This window comes from Gavialis gangeticus, unplaced genomic scaffold, assembly GCF_001723915.1.
Source record: "Gavialis gangeticus isolate Ggan-Ray unplaced genomic scaffold, GavGan_comp1, whole genome shotgun sequence".
NCBI lineage: Eukaryota > Metazoa > Chordata > Crocodylia > Gavialidae > Gavialis > Gavialis gangeticus.
Window position 1 is genome coordinate 28,781,993 of NW_017729028.1, and position 11,397 is coordinate 28,793,389.

Genomic DNA, 11,397 nt, shown 5'->3' on the forward strand with positions numbered 1-11,397 from the left:
CACAACAACTAGGCTGGTTCCACCTGGACAGAAAACAGCACATGGAAACCTCTGCCAGTGCTTAGGACAGGGAGTATTTTCACTCTTATAATTGTGCCCAGCTCCAACTCCCAAGAGCTTAGCACAGAGTCTGATCATACTGACTGCACTCTGCACAGGTGGGGCAAGGCTCACATGAACCCGGTTGTCCGTACTGGGTGTGACAGATGTAAAGCAGCAAACAAGCAGGGGAAGACGTTTTAACACAAAACTGCCCTCAGAGAGGAGGCATTTGCTAAGTCACAGACTGCTTAGAGCATTAGCAGAGGGGCCAGACAACTGCCAGCTCTGCAGGAGACCAAGGCTGGGAGGACCCCATCAGCCAAGTCTGTTGGCAGGGGGAGCTAAGAAGGCCTGTGGTTTGGGAGGCATATCCAGGTCCTGCTAGTGCAGGACTAATCCTAGTAACTTTTCTTGGTAGTGCTGGAACCCTGCAAGGGATGAGATCCCACCACTCCCCCAGGCAGGTGGCTTCACTGCTCTGCTGCTCACAGTAAGGAAGTTCTTCCTGAGCTCTGACCTGACCCTGCCTTGCTGCAGTTTAGCCCGTTGTCTTGTAGCTGCACTGCGCTGTGCCTTATAGGTGATGGGATCTTTCTGCCCTCTCCAAGGGGTTCCCTTGCTTCTCTGGATATGGCACCATTTTTGCTCTGCAGCTCAGACCATTCCCTTTTAATTCTCTTTTCCCATCCTTCCCTTCTCCCACACAATCACCCCTAATCACTTATCTGTCCTAAAAGCCAGGTGGGCCTGAGGTCACGTGCAAGCAAGGAGAACCTGGAGAACCAAGGGCAGACTTGATAACAGTCTTCAAATACTAGCAGACCAATTACAGTGGGGATGGAGATGGGCTTTTCTCTATGGCTGTAAGGGGAAATGACTAGGAGCAACAGCTTCAAGCTGCACCAAGGGAAACTGAGGCTGGAGATGAGGGAGGGACTTTCTGACTCTGAGGGGGGTCAGGCACAAGATCAGGCTGCCTGAGAAGTGGTGGACTCTCCATCCCTGGACATGCCCAAGATCAGGCTGGAGAGACTTGGCTGGGCTGGTTTAGTCAGGGCTGGTCCTGCTTTGAGCAGGGGGCTGGACTAGATGACCTATGAGGTCCCTGCCAGCCTGACTTTCCCACTGTCCTATGAACCCATGCTCCCTGTGGGCTCAGGGCTGGAAGACATTGGAGCCTTGCCAGGCACCATCCCTTCCCAGGTCTTGGCCTTAGTCTTCATCTCCAAGCTGGCAGGGTCAAGAGGAAGGTCCCTGCCCTCACTGTGGGTTAGGAGATGGGAGTCCTGTTCCTCTCAGGCCTTCAGGGCTGTTGGCAAAGGAGGCCGGGGGGAGCCGCTGGAATTCTTACCCCTAAGCTAATCATTCCTGGGCCTTTCAGCCCTGCTTTGACCTCATGGCCATAGAGCCTGTGCCTGCATCAGAGATCCCCAGCCAAGACCCAAAGGCTTCGGAGCTGCAGCTGAACATGCCGAATTCCCCAGCTACCACCAGCTTCTTCACAGATCCTGGGATCCCACGTAAAGGCACTTTACCTTGACCACGATGATGACCTTGCCCTGCTTGAGGCCGACAGCCACAGCAGCAGCAGCTGTGTCCTGGGATGTTTTGTCAGTAGTGATGATTTCCAGCAGCTGCATCTTGTCAACGGGGGAGAAGTAGTGCATCCCAACCACCTGCAGGGAAAGGAGGTAAGGCCCAAACTCAGCACTCAGAGAAAGCAGGTCAGGCTGAATTTTGCAACTCTGGGTACAGACAGAGGCTGGCCTCATTGGCTTCACATGGGCAGTAAGAGGGCTGTTGTGCTTACGAGGAATGAGGCACTGGTCCAGGAGGGAACTGACCTCTTTCCAGTCTGAATGCTGCACTTTGGGGGCTGAGTCTACAACAATCTGCCTGGAAGTAGATTAGCATCCACAGCAGGCAGCTGCCTTGTGCCAGGATCTTCAGTGTGTCCATCCAGCTTCCTCCAATCCACAAGAAGTTAGAGGCACTATGTGCCCCACAGCAGCAGGCCTGTACTTGGAACAGGCTCTTTGATTTGGGCAGAAGGAAGTGCACAAAGTTCCCAGGAAGCCCGGGGATGCCAAGTATGAGGGCCTGACAAGGCCAAAAATGATGAAAGCGAAATAAACCCTCTACTCAAAAGTTTATGCTATATATCTGGTTGAGTTAGTTTGCACATCTATCCTACCTTTTGCTTGATCTTCTTGTCTGGCTAGTGAAGAGACTGAATTGGTTTCAAGTTACTGGTCAATTCAGTGCTTCCTCCTAACTGACAGGCCACCCAAAGGCTCTCTCTGCTACCCTCATAATGCTAGCAGCCGCTGAAGGTAGGACTGACCAGGTTATTGCTAGGCGCAGCCATGGGAGAAGTGGGTGGGTGGTGGGGAGGGGGACTGTCACTAGGTCTAAAATGGCACCAGTTGAACCAGGAGAGTTTGGGAGACTCAGTCACTCAGGACTAGCAGGCTTCTAGTAACTCTGGGAACCATGTGACCGTTGGGGCAGTGCTGATATCCAAGGTAACCTACAGAGGTGGCCACTCTGTAGGTTTTGGGGGCCTGGTCTGATCTGAGTGATGGATTTCATAAGGGACTGAGCACTTCTGAATGCAACCTGTGGGTAACTTGCATCCACCAGAAGCACATATTTCCAGCACGTGCTGCAATGAGATCACGCAGAGAGCCCAGCAAGGGGAACAGCAGCATGTTGGGAGGGGCTGCCCCCAAACCCAGCGCTTCAGAACAGCATTCAGGCCAGCCATTCTCCAGCAGGGAGCCGGGCTCCTTTGTGAAGTGGGGCCCAGAAGGGGAATTTGATTTAACTGCTCTAAGGAAATGGCTCTGCATTTGGGATAATTTCCCCAGGCTTCCTGGAAAAGGAGAGCAGAGCAGGTGTTGGGTAGTTAGCACGAGATGCCCTTGTGCACTCAATTTCAGTAGCAAGAAGCAATAAGATAAAATCATCCCGTGGATCTTTTTTCATTCTCCAATAGCAATTGAGGACTTTAAAAAACAAAACAAAACTCTACAGAGAGGGTTTGCAATGAATATGCTACCTGTACCTTTCACTTGGGGATTAGGGTCTGGTAGCAGCACTTCCTAGTGAGCCGGGCATGGGGCCAGGAACCCCCATTCCCATCTCAGCTGTGCCACCCACCTGCTGTAGGACACTGTGTGAGGCACATGATCTTTAAAAGCAAAGATGTGAAGGGGAGAAAGGTGATGGGACCTAGTGAGCATGCTCTGTACCTGGGGAACAGGAGGCCAGACCCCATGGATCTGAGAGAGCCATCAGCCGTGGAGTAAATTCCCTGGGCTGTAGGCTGGGATTTCTGGAGCTGTTGCAGCACTCAGCTGCACAGGACAAATAGGCGCCTTTCCAGGCAGTCGTTAGCGAGTCAAGTGCAACCTCCTTTGGGATCCCCATTTAAGTGGGGCTTCTTCAGCTCTGCCCCTTCTTGGTCAAATGCAGTCATGCAATCAAGCCGTCATGTCTGCAGGAAGCCACACTTACCACTAATAGCTGCCTTAGTTACAGGCACCTTGTAGGAGCACTGTAGCCTGCCAAACTAATTAAAGAATATGCATTAATTAGTTAAATGATCGCCTATTAGTTTTCCATGAAGTGTCATTACACAGGCAATTTATCCAGCCCGGAGATAGAGGAAGCTCATTTGCAAGTTTGAGCAAGGACACACAATTTGCATGGCAGAGGAGCTGTTCTTCTAGGTGTGTCCCGGGAGTCAGAAGGCTGCTGTTCCTGGGACCAAGTGTCTCAGGAAGTTTAGGAAGTTGCCTGCACTGAATCAGAGAGAACCTTTGTTCCTGCTACCTCTGACTAACTCTGTCTAGCACAGACAAGCACGCGAGCCGTGCAGAAGTCCAGGGAACCACCAGACTGAGGGCACACATCACTCCGGTCCTTTGCTGATCACTGTCTACCCCTCCTTTCTCCTACAAAGTCACTATTTACTCCAGTTTCCCTCCACACTCTTCTCCCTGCTTTCCTGCTCCCACACATTTGGAGTACTGCATCCAGTACTGGGTGCCACACTTCAAGAGGGATGTGGCCAACCTGGAGAGGGTTCAGAGGAGGGCCACCTGCTTGGTGAGAGGGCAGCAGGACAGGCCCTACGAGAGACTGAGGGACCTGAACCTGCTCAGCCTCAGCAAGAGGAGGCGGAAGGGGGACCTGGTGGCTGCCTACAAACTCATCAGGGGAGATCAACAGCAAATAGGTAGAGCCCTTTTCTCCCCAGCACCACCTGGGGTGACAAGGAATAATGGTAATAAGCTGATGGAGAATAGGTTTAGGTTAGAGATCAGAAGGCAATATTTTACAGTTAGGGTGGCCAAAATCTGGAACCAACTTCCCAGGGAAGTGGTCCTTGCCCCTACCCTGGGCAAATTCAAAAGGAGATTGGATGATCACCTGTCTGGGGTCTTGTGAACCCAGCATTCATTCCTGCCTGTGGCAGGGGGTCAGGCTAGATGATCTGTTCAGGTACCTCTTGACCCTAGCTACTATGAAATATTACACCTGCCCTGTTTATCCACCACAGGATCAGGTCAGTCCTTTGGTCACAATCCTGAGCCGGGAGCTTTATGGAGCTGTCTCCTTTCAAACAGGTGGGCAGGACCCCCCAGGCACATAGCAGTCCCTCCTTCAAAGATGGATGCTGGCAGGAAAGGACCTCCAGCTGGCATTTGCAGCTCAACACTCGTTTGCTCTGTGAAGTGCGTGGGTTTCCGGTACTTACCTTATCCGGCCTTTTGCCAGGTGCAGCAATCTGACCGATTGGGAGGGCCGAGGTGTTACTGGCAAAGATACAGTGAGGAGGGGTCACCTACGAAGAGAACAGGCACCTTAAAGTCACACACTGCACAAGCACAGAGGTCACAGCCTGGACTCAGGCACTTCCAGGACTGCAAACTTAAGCACCACAGAGCAGATTCAACAACTGGCTCCAAGAGCCCTTGATAAACAGTGAAGGAACCCCCAGCCCATTCAGGCAAGATAGAGGTGGAGACAGTTCAGAGATGCTCAGCAGCTCAGGTCTGTGGTAACGCCAGAGCTGCCTCCAAATACTGAGCTCCAGTATACGGGGTTATTCCAGCCTTGGGTCCCCGTGTTTCAGCCAGGGGTACAGAGCCCAGTGCGAGAACTGGGCAGGAACATCCACCAACCCATCTAAAGTCACTTGCTCAAGACCACGCCTCTGATGGCAACAGAGTGTGCAGCTGCGCATCTGTGTGAGGCTAGGGAAGGATGAGGCACCATTCCCACTTCAGTATTTCAAGGAACATAGCTGAATATTTTTAAGCAGTCCTCAGAACAGATGAAAAGTTGGACAACTGGGGGCACCGCTCAGCCAAGAGCCAGAGGCTGAGCTCAGTTACCCACCCATGCCACAACAGTGGCATAGGACTGACCTCCAAATCCCACAGGCAGCAGCACAGAGTGCTGGGGGTCATGGGCCTGTGGCCCCCTGGTGTAGCACGATGTGGGTGGATGAGGAAATACTCACTGCTTCCACCTCCTTCAGCACTCTGTGCTTGATGCCGATGTCCTCGAACACTGCTTCGATTACCATGTCGGCCTTCTCAAAGCCCCCATAGTCTAGCTGCGTCACAAGGTTGCTGAGAATCATGTCCCTCTCAAACGATGTCAGACTCTTCTTCTTAACCTTGCTGTTCAACCTGGGGAGAAGATGCTTTGTCAGTCCTGATGAAGCAGGGCAACTTGGCTCGGCCAGAGAAGCCCTAGCCTTGTACCAAGGGTTCTGGATTTTGGTGTGGCCTTCCCAGCCAGAGCAGGGGCCTTCTTGCTACACCCTCTTCTCTTCCTGAGCATTATCAGTACCCTTCTGCTGGCTGGCGATCTGTCAAAGGCCTCTTCTGGGCAGGCACTGTTGCTTCAGACTGAAGGGGCCTGAGTGAGGTCAGCAGCCTATTGCTTGGAGGGTGAGCACAGTCTTGGCAGTCAGGTGGTGATGAGGGAAGAGGAAGAGCAGCTTTTCTGCAGCTATGATTCTGAACAGATTCCTCCTCTACCTTCTCTGCAAGCAATGGCTTCCCTAAGGAAGATGCCTCTTCTCTGGATCTTGAGTGTATTTTAACCACCTATTTTGTGTCATTTCAGCAGCAGGACATAATGGGACCTTTGTCCCCCATCTTTACCTGAAGCAAGCCAGGGTGTTTGAGGTTTTGGGTTTTGTGTCTGATTTTCTCACCTAAGGGTTTGTTCCCCTCACTTGCACTTAGATGAGCACTTGCTAGGGCTGGTCCTGCCCAGGCAGACAGTTGGGCTAGACAGACTCCCAAGTCCTGCCAGCCCAACTGTTCTATGATTCTCAAGGTGGGAGCCCAGCTCTTCAGAACAGAGGGGACATCTATGTCATAGGAAGCATGTGTGTGGCAGAGTACAAGGCCGCAGCCCAGCCATGGGGGGGCAGGCAGTTGAGTCAACCGGGCCTGCACCTGGCCAGTGTGTGGCCAACTAACCCCTGGTAGCCAAGTGTCACCTTGCCCTAGGTGCCAGGAAAAGCCTGACACATCTTCCTACAAACTTTCAAACATTATGCAGGTTTGGTTAGTGCACTGAGCTGCAGAAAGGACCAGTGGTGTACAGCCTGGGACAGACAGGGAATGGCTCTGAATGCCAACACCGTGGCATGCTCAGGGCCTCCCGGAGATTTGCTATTCCCAGGTCGAGCCTGACAGTGTTCCCTGTATCAACCCCTGTCAGGAAACAGTGCTATGCTGACAGTGTAGGGGAACTGTAGGAGGAACCTCCACACTGCCATGGCAGTGATGGTCAGGTGTTTTCTCACACTCAGCAGAGCTCAAGCGAATGACAGACCAGCAGTCCCTGCTCACCTGGCAATAAGGACCTTACTCCAGACACGCCCCTTGAAGGATGGCCCAGCCCATCCAGCCCAGCTCATTTACCCTTTGAAGATCTGTTGCTGTCCTTTGTCTAATCCTTGTGGGGCTGTGTCCTTCAGAATGGTCTTAAGCCCTTTATCCACTGACACCTGGGCAATCCCAGCTCCCATCAGCCCTGCTCCCAACACAGCAAGGTGCCTGCAAAAAAAACAAACAACATGGATGGACATATTAGCAAGCTACTGCTGTCTGTTGAGATGCAGGATGAACCTGACATGCAGGTGCTGGCATTTACTGGAGGTGGAGATCAGACAAAAGCTAGCCTCGTGCAGAGGGGTTATTTTGCAAGAGGCTTCCTGGTATCAGCAGCACCACCCTGCTATTCTCTTCCCAAGGGAAGCAGCTGAAGCCTTTATTTTCTCAAGATAAAGCTAGTCTCAGTGCAGACAGTCCTACTAGCTGCAAAGCCATGCTGTGATTGCTCACCAGGTCTCTACTGATCTGAATGCCCTCTGGCCAGAAGCCCGCACAGAGCTGAAATCTGTCCCATCTGCCAGACTGTTCCACATTTGTTTCTGCACCTTCTTTGGTTGATACCCAATTCGGTCATGTCCTCATTACACTGACTGTCACATATGTTTTAAATGTTGGAAGCAGGTTACAGGACATATGCAGTTCAAAAATCTGGAGTCAGAGATGTAAGCAGAAACAACCTTGCCTCACATGCCTCAGGGCCCTGATCCACCTGATTAGAGACAGAGACAGCAGCGGGGAACTCCGGTCTCCTGTCTGTGCTGGGTCCTTTGGGAGAATTGACCACTTCCATTCCAGGATCATCTTGTCTCCTTAGCTGGCCCACACCCTCCACACAGGAGCCCTCTGCTGGCATATTCACCATGCCTTTTTGTCCTTTTCAGCAGGACTGAGTTCTGCAGAAAAGCATGTGGCCCCTTGGACTTACCTACCACTGGACTTAGTTGGAAACAACTCCCATATGCAGAGATACTTATTTGAGAGTTAAATATACCTTGCAGCTGTTGAGCTTAAGGATCTCTCAAAGTGTGTTTAAGTGAACAGAATGTGATTCTTGTTCTGGGGCTTGCCATCAGTTTTACAGGCCTCTCTCTGGACTCTGCAGATTTAGAGGCTCTGCAGTGTGTCTCCAGCTTTCTAACACCTGATCCACTTGAGCAGGCAGAGGCTCTCCTGTTGCCATGTGTGTTCAGAGTTACTCAGAAGACACTGCAGCTCACTCAATTCATATCCTATGTTATTCAAGAACTTTAAAGTATAAACAAGTCCTTATTGGACAACCCCCACAACTCAGAGGCTAGCAGTCCTCTTCATATACCTTCAACCATAGGTCAAATATATCTTGGGCATTATCTGCATATCGCTGTCATTTTACAACAGAGCTGGCCCTTTCAAATACCCAGCCTGCAATTCATTCTAAGTATTCCAGAGTGCAGGGAAGTCTGTCTCTTCATAGTCACAGAGAGGATTTACCAGGTGTTTCCAAAAGCCTGTTCAGATTTTGGCTGGCATGATGAGTGAGCATGGTATAAAGCCTCATCAGATTAACATGCAAATCAAGTTTAATCCCGAGCGGATTTCTACCAAGTTTTGTAATGTCCTTACCAATCCTATTAGCAAGTGGGACGCATAGCAACAACAGCTTGCTTTGAAACAGCTAATACAATGCACTGTCCTTCCCTGGAAGGGATCCTGCTAGTTCCCTAACTCAGCTCCTGGTTTGGCATCTGGGCTCTAATCACCCCCAGCTGCCACCCTTTGCTTTCTATCCAATGAAGTCAGGCGCTGGGGACTACCTTCTGTGCAAGCCCTGCCCCTCTGACCCAACCCTCTGCCAGCGCAACCTGTATGGGCAGTGCAGCTGGGCAGATTAAGGCAAGGCTACTGCCCAGTGTTTCTCCCTAGTAATTCAGTCTTCACATGGGGAAAGCAACACCACACTGGGACTTGCACCACATGCAGCTGGGCCGTGCAGGCCATCAGGGTTCTGGACTAAGTTGGCCACTTTCATACTCCAGACAGACTGGATAGTTGATCTCACTGCAGGCTCAAGTGCCAGCCTGACAGCTGTGGGTCCACCAAAGCACAGCATACCCTGCCACTGCAGGGGAGGGAGCCATTGGTGGTCAATGCAACCCAAGCACAGCCCCAAGCAGGAGCGTTTGATTAACCTCAGGGCAGACCACCATCTCAAACACATTTGCCCTGGACATGTTACCCAGCCAAGCATCCTCAGAAACTTCTGCCATCAAGTGGGGAGACTGTGTGGTGGTGAGGAGCCAGCCTTTTCAGGGGATGGAGGCACTTTCTGGAGACTGGCACTGGCGTGTGTTTCACCTAAGAAACATGCTTGAGGCATCGGAACGGGCCCCCGGCAAAGGTTCTCTCAGCTGCTCCATCATTCAGCCTACAGTTTCACTTACTTGACCTCCTGCTTTGGTGTCCCAAACTTGTTTTTCTTGCACAACACCTGCCCGTGGTAGAGTCCTATCAACGCCTTGGATTCGCTGGTCATTGCCAGCTCGCCAAATTTCTGAATGAAGCAGGAGAGAATGTCAAAAGGCTGGGAATTTGCATTGGCTAAAAACAGGGCCAACACTTCTGGCACGTACAACAGGACATGGCAGATGCAAGCATTCTGGATGAGTGCAAGAGGCCAGAGCACTGCCACCCCTGTGACTGCCACAGAACGGCCCAACCTCCAGAGGTAGAATAGTGAAGGACGGTCACCACCTAGCACAGGAGAGATGTTCTGTGGCCCGTGGACATGACCTGCATGCAACCATGCCTCCCCACTTGGACTGCCAAGGAACAAGTCAAAGATTACTGCCTCAGAAATGGAGGTGGTGCTTCCTATAACTAGTGTGACCCCAGCTTCACTTGTGCTTTCTACCCTCTGCACAATGTCCCTCATCCTTTGACCTGCAAGCTCCTTGGTTAGGAAGGAAAGCACCTCCTGGGACCATGCTTCAGCTCAGTTGCAAAGTACTTTCATCTCACTTTTCACCCAACCCCATCTCTAGCTTGCCTCCTGCTCATGTTGTACCTCTCCCTCCTTTCCTATATCTTGCTTTGGCCTGGGACATCCCTTGGTACATGCCTAAGCAGGTTTGGAGAGCAAACCCCAGGCTGCTGAGCAACTCCTGTGGCCAGCTGCGTTAGAAGCCAATATGGGAAGAAAAAGAGCAAGAGAAAGAGTCACTGCTGCTTTACCTGGCAGCAGGAGTACCTAGTCACTGAGGTGGAACAGATACAATATACACCTTTGTCCGGGAAGCTCTGGGTGGAGAGTCTGGGCCCCAGCTGTGAACCACCACATTAAGAACAAGTCTCTTAGTCAGACAAACGATTTCTATCTTTCTACAGGCCAGCTCCTCATTTGACAGCTTTTGCTCTCTGTGGCTTTTGGCAGATTGGGGAAGACTGTTGGCACTGCTCATAGATTTTGGTGAGGATAGACTCTCAAGATCAATCACATAACAGGGCAAGATAAGAAACACCAGCATGGGTAAAGGACAAAAGCTCACGAGGTTTGAGCCAAACTGAAATTTAAATCCAACTCTAAGGAAACCAACTGCGCTGCACAGGCTAAAGCAACGGGGAAGGTGCAATGCGAAGAGCAAACAAGGCTTTATACATACTGGAAACAGGGTACCCATAAGAAACTGTACTTCCAGCACTAGGGGTAAATTGGGTAGAGTGGTACCAAGAAGCCAAGTGATGTCATCCCTTGCTCTGCAGAGAAGGTAGGGGAGACATCTGTCCAAAGTATTTTAATGAATTAAAGGCACTGAGGGGGTCAATGGGACTGAACCTTATTTGAGGTACCAAGTATGCTGACTGATGTAAGAATTGCAAATAGAAAAGATGCCCAGATATCAAGAATGTGGTAGGAACTAAACAGCAAGAATTCTGTACCCCACACATCTAGTAAATTTCTTTAAACAGGCCATAAATTAGCCATTCAAACTGGGGTACATGGTGCTTTGCCAAAGGATACGTGCCTACATTTTAATAAGAAGAACATAAGAACTGCCACATACTAGGTCAGACCCTACATCCATCTTGCCCAGTTTCCTGCCATGCAGCAGCAGAGAGTGGAGGCTGAAAAGGAGTGAACAGGATATGACCAGGGTTTTTTCCACTGTTCCTCTCTCACTTGCAGCCTCCAGCATTTAAGGTCTGATGATGGTCAGCATGTGGCAAGTAATGACACTGCAACACATTGTCATTCTTGACATGTTAAGGAATGAATATGCAGATATGGTGGGAGTAGTTGTTGAGAGCAGCCATTTTTTGCAGCTAAAAGGGTAGGTGGCCAAAAGAGTTTAAAAACCACTGAATTAGAGAATTAAACAATCTGGACTTTCATAGTTTCTAGGGTCGGAAGGGACCTGAGCAGATCATCTAGTCCGACCCCCTGCCATGG

The 11,397-nt window shown here is 50.9% G+C and overlaps 1 protein-coding gene across 1 annotated transcript in view; it reads right to left on the minus strand.

Moving 5' to 3' along the window:
- Positions 1–11,397, minus strand: part of HADHA (hydroxyacyl-CoA dehydrogenase/3-ketoacyl-CoA thiolase/enoyl-CoA hydratase (trifunctional protein), alpha subunit) — a gene marked incomplete at its 5' end in the record, with an annotated part of 43,497 nt that overhangs the window by 9,668 nt on the left and 22,432 nt on the right. The window contains 5 exons of the mRNA XM_019520683.1: positions 1,578–1,718; positions 4,808–4,894; positions 5,576–5,747; positions 6,999–7,133; positions 9,392–9,501. Coding sequence (XP_019376228.1) covers positions 1,578–1,718; positions 4,808–4,894; positions 5,576–5,747; positions 6,999–7,133; positions 9,392–9,501 — 645 coding nt within the window. The remainder of the gene's footprint in view (positions 1–1,577; positions 1,719–4,807; positions 4,895–5,575; positions 5,748–6,998; positions 7,134–9,391; positions 9,502–11,397) is intronic.